The sequence below is a fragment of the Filicampus tigris genome, chromosome 7, assembly GCF_054856515.1.
Source record: "Filicampus tigris isolate MCC_2025a chromosome 7, RoL_Ftig_1.0, whole genome shotgun sequence".
NCBI lineage: Eukaryota > Metazoa > Chordata > Actinopteri > Syngnathiformes > Syngnathidae > Filicampus > Filicampus tigris.
The window spans coordinates 11,730,424-11,747,936 of NC_141223.1; the positions used below are offsets into that span (position 1 = coordinate 11,730,424).

General features: G+C 40.8%; 1 protein-coding gene across 4 annotated transcripts in view; it reads right to left on the minus strand.

The window, feature by feature from the left end:
- Positions 1 to 17,513, minus strand: part of nectin1b (nectin cell adhesion molecule 1b) — a 214,408-nt gene that overhangs the window by 42,422 nt on the left and 154,473 nt on the right. For all 4 annotated transcript variants that reach the window (XM_086035131.1, XM_086035132.1, XM_086035130.1 and 1 more), the window contains one exon: positions 3,684 to 3,831. In XM_086035131.1, the coding sequence (XP_085891257.1) occupies positions 3,684 to 3,831 (148 nt within the window). The remainder of the gene's footprint in view (positions 1 to 3,683; positions 3,832 to 17,513) is intronic.

Below are 17,513 nucleotides of genomic sequence, written 5' to 3' on the forward strand. Positions count from 1 at the left end.
AGCTTGTCGGTGAAATTCAGGATTGTAAACCACTGGAATGATGAAAATTTTACTGTAGGTGGCAGTGTTGCATCAGCGCTTTGGGTTTGAGATCAGCGCAGCTTTTGAGTAGAAGATAAAGAAGTAGGAGGTGAATCTTGGCTTATCACCTCTACCTATTTCAAAAACACCTTTACTTTTTGCGACTGCGACACATCGGGTGTTTGAAATATATTTATTTTTTATTTTTAAGTTTGACCTATAAAAGCTTGCGCAATACGGGTTTTACCATGTGCTGTAATTTATACCTGTGACTTTTCAGAACAAAAATGTTACCTGTTGTTGAACTCAATAAGCTTTAATTCATATACATTATTAAACATATTACTATATCACATATATTACAATTATAGTAATTATTATTATTATAACGAAAAGGTGATTGTGCTAGAGAAAAAAACTAGGGCAGATTCGGAATCATCGCAAAAAATTCAAAAAGAAAACTCTACTTTCATGTCTGATGAAAAAAAAAAAATGTAAAAATGTGTTGGCCAGTGTTATGAGCGAGAGAATTGCCAACGCGTTGGATGTTGGACAAGTTAAGGCACATCACACTCAAACATAGCATGCATTATGTATGGTATAAGCAGAGCATGTGTCGTGGTAGGTCGTTGAAATTTGAAACAAAGTCGCGTGTGTGAGAAAAGATGATGCGGGTCATGGAGTGAATGAAGATGTAAAAAAGCCACCGATGTTCAACTCGAGCCATGCGGTTAGCCAATGTCGCTGACTAGAACCAAACTTTCGTTTCTGTTGAAAGAAGAGAGCCTACTGTTTGGTTCAAAGCGTACATTGTCGCAGAACACAATATTCTGTTGGTCTTTAAAAGATCAGTGAATGGTCGTTAATGAGTTCAATAAAACCGAATAATCTCCCATGGCACCCTGGTTGGAAATCACATTAAAATAATCCCTTGCACATTTGCACTTCACTATTCACTTCATTCATTGATCCCATCTCTCCTCTGATAAAAAAACAAAACACCGATTGGCAATTTTGGGCTCTTTCTAAATCGTCCAAACATACCAAAAGATGCAGTTAAAGACATGTCTAAATAGGAAAGTAGCACAATCCTTGGGTTGGAGGAAGCATGTTTAAGTGGTACAAGTTTTATTTGCCGGGTAGGAGCATTCATGGATCACAGACGTGGTGAATTTTGCTGTTCAGAATCTTGGTAGGGAACAGCAAGTTGTGCAAAAAGTTCTAAAATATTCAGGCTTTCAAAAGTTTCGAGAAAGTCAAATGAAGTTCATCTGTAAAGGTTATACTACATTTGAGGTTAATCTTGAAATTTCTCTCGGTAGCCGAGTATCCCTTTCTCGTCGGTGAATAGTCTACATGCGCTCGTTTTGTTAATATCACCAGAGAGGTCGACCCCTGTGCGTAACGGTGACATTTTCCGCCAGGCATCTTTTTTTTTTTTCAAGAGCGTGGCGGTAACCTCAGCAACCGAGCAACGAGCTATCTGCCAAGACCAGGTGTCTGCGACAGGTGCAATTAGTGGGATGCAATGTGAGCGCTCTCATTTTGAACCGTATGGCTTTTTGAGATTCTCCCTGTAACAAACAGATGGCTTTTTTTTTTTTCCTCCACGTTTGCAAACATATTTTGAATTATTTCAGCTTGGTGGCTTGTTTCCTCTCAGCTGCATTGCTGATACCTCGGCTGTGCAGCAGCTGGCCACGTAGAGGAGTTTATGAACCCCGCTTTGTAAAGAGGCAGATTAGCTGATAAACTTTAAAAGCAAGCTGGCTGTCTTAAAATTCTTACACTGGAACACTAACAATAAATAGCAAATTGATCCACTCGTTGCCTTTTTAAAGACCTGTTTGCATTGGGAAACAATTTTCCACAGCATTGGAGGGATCTTTGTCAAAGTGGCATTTTTAATGCAGGGCTTAACAAAGTCACATTAAAGACTTTTAATAGCACTTTGATCAAATAAAAGAGCTTGTATTTATTTAACTCTGCTGCTATATTGAACATTTTGAAGTGATCGTTTACGGATTTTTAAAATATACAAGCGAGTCAAAATCGACAAGAAAGAAAGGACAACGGATGTTGTTTCGAGGCACTGGCTCAGCTTCTCATCTCCAGTTTTTGCTGTAATTTCCTCTCTCGGAACAAATCAACAGGGAGCCCTGGATTGTTGTTTTTCATCTGAATGAAGCCTTAACCATGCATCGGCCTTCTGGTGGTTGGCTGACAAGCGGTTGAGAAAGTGCTTGATTAGAAACCATATCTGGTAATGTGACATTTCAAGATTCCATTATTATGTGGCATAACGGCTTCTTTATCCTCCGGCGGGCAATGTCCGTGTACAACTTTACCTTTATACTTGCGCGCAACCCACACGTTTTTGAAAATGTGTTGCAGTTTCACTCAAGTCGGAGGGTGTCGCTACGGCTGATATTAGCTGGGACATCACAGGGTGGAATTCCCTCTGTCTTTTATGGCCATTTCTGGTCGGCGTTTCTACTGCCGAGCAACGTACAAAGCGACAACAATGGATCTGCTGCAAAAAAGGGACCTAGATGACTAGACGTGATTGTTTTGCAAAATCAATTAGGAAGTTGGTGGCAAAGTTGGTACGTGCGTGTGTAGGCTTCTTTATGCGCACATGCGTGACATAATACCCACGCCGCCGCCAATTTGCCAAACTAGTTTGCTTCGCAGCAGCAACAAGCTGCGACGTGGATCCTCTCCTCCGTGGCAACAAATAAATGGCCCTTAAGGAACCGAGCCGGGGAAAACGGTACGTCATCGCAACATGTGACATAACCAATCACGACAGAGAATGCGCACGGCGTCATGCACGCAGCAACAATTTCTCATGTGTCGCAGACCTGCCGCGCAGCACAACCCGTCGGTCATGTGATGCAATGCAGCAGTTGTCGAGTATAAAGCGGCCTTAAGAAGGCACGCTCGGTTACCGCCATACTTTCTTTTTTATTTGATTATTTTATATCAATGGCCTAGAAGCGTTTTTTATTTAAATATTTATTGTAAGTCTTTTACGACTACGTTAGTGAGTGCAAATTCGGGTTATGTCGCAGACCGAGGACCCCCCCCCCCCCACCTAAGGTGTATTTGTGCTATTTTTAAGACCCTTGGATGACAATTTAAAGACTGCTTTTTCAACTCCTTAATTTGAGAAAAAAATCACTTTTAGGGAACCCTGTACGCCCTGTCATGCAGTTTTTGTATTGGGTGGGGTCACTGGATTGTGTCTGTTGATTAGTTCTAGAACAGTGTTTCTCAACCTTTATTGGGCCAAGACTCATATTTTACATGAGAGAGATGTCACGGCACGCCACCAAACAAAAATATCATCAAATTTTGAGATCCTGAAATAATGATGTCGTCTCCAATTTCCATCCCACAAAATTCCCAAATAATATTATGAAGCCTGTTAGAAGTGGCCATCCATTTTGTCTGCCATCAGAGTGACTAACAGCATGGTGCTCGGGATGAACAGGAGGGAGGCGGCGGCCTCTTTGCACTATTAACTCCTAGCGAATGGTGTTTTTGTGCCTTTCAAAGCCCTCGTCTCTCTGGAGGAACGACATGAGTTCACATCTAATCTCCCGCCTGCCTCCCCCTGCCCGACAAGACTCTTTTGGCAAAAGGCTCTTGCTACTCACAGGTCATTATCTGTCTCCGTGCGGGTCTTCTGCTGGCGCCGGTGGACCATGACCACGGTCACAGCCACGCCGATGATGAGGCCGATGGCCACAATGCCTCCAAGAATCCCGATAACACCGCCCGGAGGGCCCCGCGCCATCGGTTTCTCTGCACAGGCAGGAAAGAAGAAGAACAGTGTCAGCATGCGGACAATACAGAGAAAACTGTTGCTGAGCCATCACGGATTACCAGATGGCAGAGAAAAACGGCGACATGTGGCAGGATTCATTCTGCAGTGGACACATGAAAACATTGTTGAGCGAACGATACCCAGTAGCAGGGATTATCTTCAAATCGACTATGTAGTCATAAAAGAAAGAGAGAAATGCGGTTGAAAAAGGTTATTGGGGATGTGAGGAAAAATAACTTTATTGGTCAGAAAAATGAAACCTCAAATCCAATATTTCACACCAGACAAGTGTTTGGGCTCCCAAAAGCGATAGTCCGCGAAACAAGCTGCACGTCTTGTTGCTACCTCATTCTTGAAGAAGAGGTCCTTTTCTTTGAAGTGGAAAATATTGGTGTGAATGTTTGACCAACAAAGCGAAACCTTCAGTCAAACACAATCTGTGTCAAGAAACAGTTTTTCAACACACTGTCATCATAGTGACATGCTTAACAGAAAAGTCTGCAATATAGTAGGACCTAGACAGAGGATCCGTGATAAAGCCGCAACGGAGAGACACGGCTGGACATGACTGAAAAAGAGCATTGTACAAACATTACAGTATACTCTTTGCTGCGCACCAAGCAAATCTCATCTACCGACATACTGTATCTGATTTTGAGGGTCCACACACGCAACATACTGTAGTGAATCTTTATTCATTTTAATTCAACCAGAAAAACATGGCGGGATTATCAAGGAAGAAGTGGATCACAAAATAGAGAGGAAATGGCTCTGTGTAAAAGGGCACATACTATATAGAATAAACAACCATTCACATTCAAATTCACACCGTTGACAAGGGCGAGTGTAGTGGTACGTGTTGCGGCCCGTTATGTACTGTATCTAGCTCAATTTGTTTCCTGGCCGATGCCCAAACACCCAGCAACAGGAAATGAGTGGCAAGGATAAATGTGAAGGTTGCACCAGGAAGGCTATCCAGCAATTAAAAACGGAATCTCAAAATTGGTACCAGTTAGAAACAAGGCAGCAGTTTTCCTGCATATAAAATCTGTGGGGCTGCTTCGGGCTCCAAAACATCTTAAATTTGAACTGTTACTGAAATGAAATGGTAAAGTGGTGGTACTGTATAAGAAACCGTTGGAAGTCACTCCAAAAAACCTTTATAATAGAAAACAAAGAAGAGGAAGGGGAAGATAATGATTTTCTTTCCAACTGCAATCGACTCGGACAATTATTCGGATTTTCAAGCATTGTTTGTTTTGAAAGCAGAAAATACAAAATCAATGTTATTATAGGGGCCCTTAAAAAGTCAGCAATAGAAAAAGGTTTCACATAAAGCTTTAGTTTAGTCTGAAAGTCACCAAAAGCGGTTCATGTTTTTTCTAAATATTGTGCTTTGTCTATTTTTCAAGTGAGCCAATTTTGTTTTTGTTATATTTCACTTAATATCGAACAGGGTTTTTTATTTTCTATTTTAATGTAATGCATACTCTAACAGTAAGAGAATATTAAAGATGATTTTCCTCAATTTGAGCCTGAGGAAACCCTGCATGATGTGCTTACAGGAGTTCTATAACTCCAATATGTCTAAGATAAAATGACAATTTACAGCTGTGAGTGAAATGGTCACGGCCATCTGTTTTCTTTGGTATCGGTGAGGATTCTTGATGCTCTACATCCACGGTGAATGTGTGTCCGCGTGAGAGTGCTCACCAGGGACCAATCAAAGGCTGAGGGCAGCGAATTCTCACCATCTCCACTCTGAAGGGGAGAGCCGCCCTCGTGATAACTCCATTATAATGTGGTTATCCCTTCCCGCATTGACACGACAAGGCCTCGCCCACCCGCTACCTTGATTCACTGCCCATAATAGCGGATCCTCAAAGGACCAGGTCTCGTATGAGCACAGCATAGTGTGATAGCGAGTCCTTGGATACAACAATGGCTGCCTCAGAGGCGGCCAGGTATTTCTTCACGCACAATTTTCACTATTTTGAGACCATTCTGATGTTCCCATTGACCTGATTGCAAAAACTGACTTGGTCGCGGTTTGTTAGTTCAGTTCAGTTCAGAACATTTATTTGAGTAACATAAAAAAATACAAAACAAAACAATATTACCAGAAGGAGAAACACAAGGCAGTACTCAAAGGGGGTAGGTAGAAGTAGTCACAAATGTTTGTGCTAATTCTCAGATTCGCAAGTTTGCACAATCATTGAATATCGTGTTCATGATCAAATTAACATGACAGTGAACAGACTCTCTGTGTTTCGAGAAGTGATAGAAAACAACAGCAGAGGCTAATAGCTGCTGCCTGCCACACTCCCCCGGACCAAATTTTTATGTAATTGGGGGAAGTATAATTAAAACCATGGCATTTTAGCACTAATAATATTCTTTAACATTTGGACCGATCTAACCTCTTGTAAAAAAGAAAAAAGGGGCCTGTCCTGGCATCTTGTACCCCAGAGCTGTGTACGTAGGAGTTACTAATGAGTGAGGTGGAATTTCACATTTTTACAAGGTGGGTACTGTATTTTCACGTATTTTCTCCAAAATTATAAAACGGCACACCGTTTGTGTACACCAATTCCAAAATCTGTAAATGATGTTGGATGACTTTGATGAGCTTGACTGACTGGGAACACTTCCTGCCGACACGCTGCTTATATAGAGAAAAGGCGGACATGACTGATGACAGCATGCGGACGTTAAAGGTGGAAGGGGGGGGGGCATGGAAGAGGACGTTAAAGGCACACCCCCAGTAAGTATATACAGGAAGTCCTTGAATTATGACATACGCGAACATACGACGTTTCAACTTTACCACGCCCATGCCCCCTCTGCCATTTTGGCCCCAGCACCAGAGTGACTACGTTTACGTGCTGTCAATACTCGGGTTAAAGTCAAAATTCCGATTTCTGAAACATTCTGAATATCCCATTCACATGAATCAGCGGAAAGAGTTGCTCCGGCATTTGAATAAGCCACTGTGACGGCGACGCATGTCGTCGTGACTCAAATGGACGTCATTTCCGCGTGTTACTTTCAACTGTCAATAAAACACTTGATAGTCATGTCACTCACTGCAGGAATGAAGCAGCCGGTTTCTTCCTCGCTCCAAAAGTGTGCTTTTGTGCTGCGTCTCTGAGTTTGTTTACCTCTGCTTATGTATTTACGATGGGTTTTGCGCCAAACACTGCACTTCCCTATACAAGCACATCCTGTATTACAAAGACCAGCATTCCTTGCGGTTGAGTATGCGCAGAGTGTCTCGATCGTGTCTCTTTGTGCGCCTTTTTCACCCTCCTATCCTCCTTCTCCATCCACTTCTCAGCAGTAATGCTAAGTACAGCATCTTACGTTGTGTAATACCTCTACTTACAAAATTAATTGGTTCTGGAAGAAATTTCTTAAGTAGAACATTTTGTAAGCGTTTTCCATGTAAATGCCCTAATCCGTTCCAAGCCCCCCACTATTCAGACACAAATGTTTTATAAAGCATACAAATGCTTTGATCGGCTGATATTATCTGTTTTGATATCAGCAAAATTATTATTATTCTTATTATTATTACACATTAACATCTAACAATATCAGACAAAGATAATGACATTCAAAGACCGAACTCCCTTCCCAAAAATGGGCCCATAAAATTAATCTGATCATTTTTGCAGAACTTCTCTGTTGTAAAGTTAAATAGTAAAGGATAAGGTATTGGAAAACAGTCATATTATCATGGTCTGTCTTTTGAGTTTGGTTTTTGACATTAGTTTCATGTATTTCCTTGTGTTCCTTCGTCTGTCTGTCTCGTTAGGTTTTTGAGTCCACCTGTGCTTGTCATCACAGTCTCTGGTGTTAGCCAATCAGCTCCCTCCAACCTTTTGCGTCTCGTCCAGGTGTTCCTAGTTGTCTTGTCAATTTGTATTTAGTTCTCTGCTTTCTTTCAGTCCTTGTCGGTTTGTTGTTAATTGTCATTGTCAGTTGTCAGGTCAAGTCCTGGTCATAATGTTTGTTTAGTTTCTTTTGATCCTTGTTGTCTTGCTGTTGTCCAAGTGCCTTGCTTGCCTTTTTGTTTTCTTTTAATTAAATACTTATGATTGCACTTGATTTCAGCCTCCTGCGTTCGGGTCCTCCTCCACACATCTTACAACACAAATGTTGCTTGTAATTAATATCTTAATTGTTGATAGCATTAAGACACCAAAAAAGTAATTGGTTTAGTCATTATACATTTTTCTAAATTAATTGGTTGATGAATTGCACTTTTGTTCTGCAAAACATCGGCCTAAAAAAAACAAAAAAAAAACATACTGGTTGGGCCTGAATTTAAACTATTAGGATAATCAATTATATATTATATAAAATATATAAATATATATATGTATATATATTTTTAACTCATTCACTGCCTGACATTTCCAGACCCTTTTTTACATTGACGTTTGAAAAAATTTGAAAAAAAATATAATTAAATTCCTGGGATTGAATAGCTGGACTGTGAAAAGACAAATGAATTTGCAATGGGGGTGAATGAGTTAAGCCACTTAATGGTTTTTGCTATTGAAGGCCAGGCTTGGCCCCTATCAATTTATTGTGACATACAGTAAGTTCAAGTGAAATCAAACAGGCTTCCTCATAACCCGAGACTTCTTTTTGTGATGCTATCCCACCCAAAATGTGATAAGCTTTGAAGCATGGGATCTCGCTGTGGCATGGCAACAGCTAAGCCACAGCCGCTACTCTTGTCTCACAGGGCTGTGCAAAGCGCGAGCCAGTGGGCTGGATTTCATTGGCCCTAATGCAGATTCCAGACACAATATTCTGTTGTGTAACCAAAACATACGTGCGCACACACACTGGATCAGAATTCCATTTCCCGGCCGCGGAGCCCGCCAGCAGCTGGCATGGAGGATTTAGACCTTGCGGCGCATAAAGGGAGTGGAGCGACTGCGCTTCACAGGTGACATCAAAAATTGAACTCATTTTGTGTACATGAGCCGCATCCAACATCACAAATCCTCACATGGAATGTCCCCCGATGTGGCTGCAGGCTCTTGATGAAGCGCTCGTTTTGTGCACCCCCCCCCCCACTTGCTGAACAACAGAGGCGCAAACAGCACACACCTTGGCTTCACGTTCAACGAAGCGGACGTGAGCTGCCGTGACTGGACCGAGTCAAGCGGTTGTTTCTCTGCTGCAGTCAACATGTTTTCAAGGACAACGGTTTTTACGCAGAGACACGCTGCTGAACACCATGCACTATATTTGTTCACGTATATACATACAGCTATGGAAATAATTATGAGGCCCAAAAAACAAATACTGGACCTGGTTTGGTATTTTGAGCGTTTTCTGCAATATAATCTTTGCTACTGTAACAACGAAAATTTCCCCACTGTGGGATCAATAAAGGCATTCTTATCTTATCTTATCTTATCTTATAATGCTCAAAATGACAACATTTGTACAGTGGCGTCTTGAGCTGTGCGTGACCTGACTGCACTGTGTGGTGGCAGTCAACTTTGGTCGATTGTGAACGATTCTTCCCAAAAATAAAAGGCTTCAAGCGTTTTAATGCTACTCCCAATTGAAGTTCACTGTCAAACTAAACACAGAAAAAGAGACTTTCACATTTTGTATTTAAAACAAATGTGGCCTTAGAAAAATCAGCTTAGCTTATTGCTAACACATAATGTAAAACACAATAGACAGGCTAGAGTACATCAACGATATGGCGTGTATATATATGTATATATATATATATATATATATATATATATATATATATATATATATATATATATATATATACACACTGTATGTTTGTATGTATGCCGTACATACACTTGTAAAATTGTGTTGGCTATAAAATCCATGCAGTCTATCAATGTTTCAGAAAGTTACATTTTATCTATTAAATGAACACATTTTGAATTCTTACAACAACAACAAAAAAGATTGCAGAGTTGAAGGTCTCTTTCAAAAGAATTAAAAAGCTGAAATAAAATTATCCATCGAGCAAACAAAAATGCCGTGAGCCATCAACCTGGCTTTCGGAGCGTGTAGACTTGACCTGAATTTAAAAATACAATGGAAAAAAGAACATTATTTCACCCAACAAAATAAATATTTGCAAAATAACTGCCTGAATATCTATTTGACATGGTTAATGGGAGTTCTCCTGCAGCTTCTGCAAATCAGGGCTGGGAAGTCGCTTTCATCTTTACGCAGGACTGTAAGGTGCCGTCTTTTAAAAATAAAAATGTATAAATGCAACGTTGGTCTCTTTGGTGTGTGTGTGTGCGTCCTGAAAGTGTCTTGCTTGCGCAGAAGAAGAGACGACTCCCTCGACTCACGAAGCAATGCGGTAGGAGGTAGAAAGACAGTCTTTGGGGAAAATAATGAAGCGAGGCTTGTTGATCTTATGTCATGGAGATGTCAGTAAAGATGACGTCACGTCATATTCGGGCGTAAAAACGGAGCCAGTCTGATTTGTGGCTGAATTACTGCTATCACCATAAATATCCACTTTATGCTTTCAAGTGAGATTAAATCAAAATCAAACAAAAAATCAATACTGTTACAAAGTTGCTGTCAGCACTGATCCCTCGTCCCGCACGGAACACATTTTGGGCTCCTAACATCAATGTCGGATGTATGTGACCTGGAGGTTCAGACTGCGGTCGCATTGCAAGAAAAATCCCATAGGTATTATAATAGAAAAGTATGAAAAAGGGATGCAATTGGTTGATCTCGCCAAAGAATATGACCGTAATGTATCGACAGTCGCCACGTTATTAAATCAGTTGTTTACAAAAAATCCCATAGGTATATAGTATATCTACTCTAGGACCACATAGGAAAGTAGCCAAAAACTTTGACATACTAAGAAGACATGATGCACGTTTTTGAGACAAATAACACGCAAATGGGAAACTTATAATTAATTTTTTCCCAACCACGCAGAGCCGCAACATAAGAGTGAAAGAACCGCATGCGGCTCCGTAGCTGCGGGTTGCGTACCTGTGGTGTAGATGAATTCACTGCATAGAAAGTGCACGCACACACACGCATACATACAGTAAACACCATCTCCAACTCCACATAACATATACTTTAGGAAGTTTAGTGACATTGTAAAGTCACAATCTCAGATAATACCAACCATACAAATTTCTGTGGAACCAAAGAACAAAAGGAGAACATTTTTGCACCTCCTAGTTGGAAAAATTGGTAATTATTTTGTTTCATTTAAACCAGTATTTAAATTTATCTGGCAAATCATCTAACATACCCACTGTGTAAATGTTATTTCTTTAATAAGATACTTTAAATTCGAATTTTCAAGTTGCTAACACTGTTAGCATATTACAAAGGGATTTTACATGCTGGCATTTAGCATTGATGCAAACGGAATTATCTTCAAATAGAGGTTTACATTGGAACAACTAGCAAGGCGGCTAGCGGAAATTAGCTACATGAGTTAGCAGCCTCACCTGACATCATATTAGAGGAAATAGAGAAGGTTTTTTTCCCTCTTTTTTAGCCACTTTATCTTTGGACAATCAACCTAACATATTGGTAAACTAAATTGACAAAAAAACCCGCCATTATTTTGTATGATGATCGCTGTCCAGTATTAAACATGTATGTCCATTTTTTTTTTTTCATTTTTACGTTTCCACGTTACAAACATTCCATTAATGTGAAAATGTCAAAAAATTGACCAAATTGGACATTCGTGTTTTTCACAGGACTGCGACAATATGTTCCTTTCCACATAAATCATATGGACATTATGTGTCCTTGAAAGGTCAAAAAAGTTAGTGGGTCATGGAGGGTGGGAGGTGTGGCCCTAAACAAAACAAGGCTGACGTATTAACTTCCGGATCAAGGGACTGGAGGACAAACCACCTGTAGAAATATTAAACATCTACATTTCTTTTTTTCACTAACCAGTCCACCCGGGGGCAGCCTTTGTATAACATAATAAATATAATAAAATGTACTCCATTGTACTGAAAGTCTAATTCATCTATATACGAGAATAGACAACAATGATCCAATGAAGTTCCACATTGCTGCAAACTACAACCACAGTAACGAAAACATCAATCTGCCGCATTGGATCTCATAAGCTTGTAACTAACGAAGTGACCTGTGAGTGCATTTCAAATGTCAGCAAAACAAAAGAATACTTATTGTATAAAAACTCCTTCATAACGTTTGTTCAAACTCAATCTAGCTGATGTTCAAATGTGTCTGGCAGACATTACAATTGATTTACAATAAGTGTAAGTGCACATCACTCCTCCATTGTGGCACATCTGACCTTAGTTTATTTCCACCCTCCTCATCATCTATTATTGTGTGCAAGAGGAAGAGGATTCACACATAGGTTGTTCCGCACCCCCAAAAATATTTGTTTTTATTGTTACCTTCCACATTGCTCAACCAATTCAAATCATTCAAACTTTAAACGACTTACAACATTCAGCGATGCGGGCAACCATTTTTCCACATTCCCTGAATTCACTCTTCCCGCAATTCCACATTTCCTGCAACACGCCTCCCACAAAAAAGCATCAAGTGGAGGAGAGATTAACAAGAAAAAACTTCATCATCTTCCCCATTGCAAACTCAAATTGTTCCGTTCTATTTTTCTCATTTCTCATGATTCTACATTTTTCATGACTACATTCCCAAATTAGTGCTGACAGTTTACAAATGAACCTTCTCCTTCCACATTTCTCAGCCAATTCAAGCTTCAATCTGTTCAACCCATTTAAGACATACTGTAATGGCAGGCACTTATCTGAGTCCCCAAATGACCGCATTGCCAAAATAAAATGACAAAATTAAGAGATATTGTACATATTTACTTGTGCCACATTTCTTGACCAATTCAAATCATTTGATCTTCAAACTGTTTCACTCATTTAGGACATCGTGGTAAGTATTTTTCACATGCCACCAATTCCCATATGTGAAATTCTCAAATGAATGCAGACATTTTACACATCTACCTCCTCTTTCCACATTTCTTAACATATTCACACCATTCCTACTTCAAATTGTTCAGCTCATTCCTGACATAAGCAGAACTGTTTACAATATTTCACAAAAATTGGATTGCTCCACATTTCCCATACAAAACCCCCAAACTACAGGAATATATAAAAACGATAACTCAATCATTTAAATCCTTTTCAATCTCACTCCTTTTCAATCTCACATTTTGGCTTCTAATCAATTACACAGCCTTGCAGTCCAGTGTCGAGTCTTCGGCATTCACATGCAATTTCTACAGACTTTGTATTGAGTGGTTATTATGATCATTATTTTTGCAGCTCCCTGGAAGGTGGCAGCAACCTTCCTCCCGCTGCACACAAACTCGGCTGCTGTTATTGGCGGCTGCACTTGATGTATGAGCAATTGTTGCTCTGCACGGCACGCAAACATCCGTGGCTTTCCGAGAGCCAACTCGCTTCCTGTCACCTCCGCTGGGGCCCCCCAGCCCCATGATGAATATGTCACAGAGTGTCACGCCTCCCACGCAAGCCCTCAGGTGCAGCCTCCTGCCGACGCCATGTGTTCGAGCCCTGTGGACTCTCGTCATCGCCTCTTATCCACTGGACTGCAAGGTACTCAGCAGGGGTTGTATGGCAACTGAGCTTAATGGACTTTCATGAATTATTATACAGATTGAGGGGGAGAACCTTATTGATTTTTGAATGACGGTTGACACAAGATGGCTAAGGATAAAATCAAGTGGTCTGTGACTTCAAGGATACGTCCATCCATCCATTTTCTGTACCGAAATGACTTTTCAATTGTATGTATATACCGTAAATGGTTGTGTCTCTTGAGGGCTTCCCCAATCATTAGGTAAAATTAAACAACTAAGCAAATCCCCCGTAGGACAAGCCTGAACCCCGGCCATTATAGCACTTGTCCGTACTCACCGCACAAACATCATCTGCTAAGTTAGCTACCTGAACGGGTTGCCGTATGAATCAAAACAGGAAGAAATGAGGAGTTCTGTGTGGGATTTGGTATCTCTTGGTCACCACAGAATAAGATGGAATGCCGCCACAATAATATCTATGGTTAAGTTTGCTGACTAAACGGGTTGCTCCATGCAGCGGTTTCGGTAGGGGTATGCATCTCTCCACAAAAAGACGATTTGATGTGTATCTCGATACGTTGCGTGCAATATGATTCAAGGATGGTTGTTCTAGTGTTCTATTATGTTTTTTTAACTGTCTTTGTTTGTATATGTCTGATGTCTACTTTATGTACAGCACTTTGTGTGCAGATGAGGTTGGTTTTAAAGTGCACTGTATATTATATGTATATATGTGTCCAATATATGTATGTGTGTGTGTGTTTATTTTTTATAAGGAGTGTACATCTCCTCAAGGGCACTTCGATACACATCTTGATATAAGGGTTGCAATACGATTCAAGTACAGTACATTTGAAAGTAGAACATTCGACTTGATTAGATTTTCAGATTCAAGCTACCGGAAAAGGAAGCATTACTTCATCAGAAGAAATTGCCAATGAATAAAGCTTTGAGGATGAAATAAAATGTCAAATCAGTGTAAGGCCTTACCAGATGTAATTTAAAATGATTGTACCTGAAAGTATAAAAGTGTTCTGCACAATAATTTGGATTTATTGACATCAAACGTGATCTCATCATTAGCACATCTGCAAAATCAAAAATACCTTGGTGATCGCTTCTCCACTTACACCGGCTGAAGAGGACAAGGGCATGAATGCACACACGAACCCTGACTGGTTATATTCCGGACATTTAGCTACGCTAAACTCGTGTCAACTCTCAGGAGGCAGGCGCCAGCGGGCAAGCAATCAGGCAAGCATGGATCTTTATCCCCCCTCTTCCCTCCCCGGCTAACAGTAGGATAACGGCACGGCTAATAGCAACAACTGGCTTCAGGCCGTTAAAACAAAAGGCGTTAGCACAACATTAGCTCCTTACTGTCCGCCCAGCCTGCGTCTTTATGGCGTAAGATCACTGTCAAAAAGGCATACGCGTGATTAACGATTCGTATCCATAATAAGATAAGATAAGAAGATAAGAATGCCTTTATTGATCCCACTAATAGTAATAATTTGTGAGTACAAATTAAAATTGTAAGGGTTTGACTTCTTTTCTTGAGAGGACGAGTTAAGTTTCTGTCTGTATTCCGACCCACATGGTCTGTCCCTCGTGGGTGACAGCCAATCGGCGTCATGAACATAATTTCACGGCACACGCAGGTGCCGCACAAGTAGACACACTGCTCAATAAAGAAAATATCAAATAAAAACAAAAACAACAGACACACACACACGCACTACGTGTTATTCACAAGCACCATGCCTTACCTCCTAACATAATAATTCTGGCCTGTTGTATTGCCACTTCTTCTCAGCTTTTTTTAAACGATCTAACAACATTATTACAATTATAGAGAGCAATTGCATAGAACGACCCCCCCCCCCCCCAGCTACAATTGTGCATGCCAACGGACTCCAGTTTAAGATGTTGGACTCAAGTCACAAGGTCCAAGTAGCAATCAAGGCTATTGTTTTTATCAACCTTGGAAAACTAGACAACAATAGGGGGAGCCCTGGAGCAAAAGCGCCAATTCCTGCTCACCAAGAAACAGCATCACCCCTGCGTAGCCCCCAAATTGAACCTGCACTATTAAAAGTGTGTCAATGTTATGTTATCTGCCTGCTGCTCTAATTCAATACACGGGGCTCCCGTGACAGTAGCCAGTGAACAAGTGCATGCATCATCACTAATCTACAAACCAGCTTGCGTGGCTCCATCAAATGAGCTCCATCTCTCCCTCCCCCCCCCCCCCCCTTCTTTGCCTTTCATGTCCCAGCTTCCATGTTCGGAATGTTAATGCAAGCATCCCTTTGCTCTTCCTCGCACACACACACAAGCATGCACACACGCATTCCCTCCGAGTGTGTCAGCAGAAAGTCTCCACGCTCAGGTCACAGCTAATTTTCTCCGGCCAGTTAAAAGCCAACAGACCAGCTCGCTCATGTTCCGCTCAGACACTTTTCAATTGTTGGCTTTTGAGGGTGGCGGGGTGGTGGGAGGGTGCTTAGAGAGGAGAAGGGGGTGTTTAAGGAAGACCCCCAACTCCATCTTTTCCGTCGCTAAGCCGCCGTGTCACCACACGCTGGAGTCTATTCATACGAGCTTGGGACATTTGTATTCAGTGTCGGAAGTACAGTTCAGTAATGCTGGCGTTTGACGCATCGGGCGTGTATTACTCCTTTCGCTGAGGTGGAATTTCTGTGTAAGCAAAGCCTTTCTGCATGCTCTAACTTAGGGCTGGGCAAAGAATGGTCTTTGGTCTGTCCTGTATTATTTATCAGACCACAGTCGTGCGACACGTAACAACTGAGATACGTTATTATGGTCAAACGAGGAATTCACTCCTTATATTGTTAATTAAAATGTGAAATTGTTACCTTTGTCTTTTATTTTTTTAACTTGAGGTACGTACTAGAACTATAGTGCTATTTTGGCTTCAGCTACTGATTAACCCATTAACAACGGGTTGGTCCATTAACAGCAATGCTCACACGTCGCGCTTAATGATGCATTAGTGACAATATCGCAACGCAATTAGCAGCTATTGACAATCAAATGTGCAAAAGACACCATGGTCTTTGTTTTAATGGCCTGTTCTTTTGCACTCAGTTTGACGCAATTAAAATGGAAATAGTACAACACATACAGTTTGCAAGCACGGTTACACAGTAATGAAATTAATGGGGATCATCTTTTCCATTTGAATGATGATCTGGATCAAGGTGGTAATTTAGAGTAAGTGCAAATTTTGGTGAAAGGAAAGCCAGGTAGTATTTTCATGAGGATCTGTGAATTGGTTCACATATTGGTGAGAATCTGGATAAAAGTGCATATTTTGGTATGCCCACAGATATGCACTTTGGTGAGAATCTAGAAAACAGTGTGGGGGTATTTGGTTCAAGGTGCATTTCCTGGTGCAGATCTGGATAAAGGTGGAGATTTGTTTTGACATGGATTAAGGTGTGAATTTTTGTGACGATCTGGATAAAGATTCAGATTTTGGTGAGGATCTGAAACAAGGTACGGTGATGTGGATAAAGGTAAATATTTTTGTGTGGACCTTGAGAAAGGTAAAGTGTTTGGTGTAGATCTGGATAAATGTACACATTTTGATGAAAATCAGAATAAAGATGCATATTTTGACATGGATTTTGGTGAGGATCTGGATAAAGATCCAGATTTTGGTGAGAATGTGGACACAGGTCTAGATTTCGTTGAGGATCTAGATCAAGGTGTGAATTCTGGTGAGGATCTGGATAAAGATCCAGATTTTGGTGAGAATGTGGACACAGGTCTAGATTTCGTTGAGGATCTGGATCAAGGTGTGAATTTTGATGGCAATCTGGATATTTGTTTTTCCTCAAAACCGACTTTGTAGAAGTTCCCATGAATAATTCAAATAATATGTGCACCTGCCTTCACAGAAAGCACTCTCCTAATTTGTGTCTGTAAAAATGTGAACGGTCCCGACATGAAGGTGACATTACAACGCTATTTTTCAAAATAACGAAGCCGCCAATCAGCATC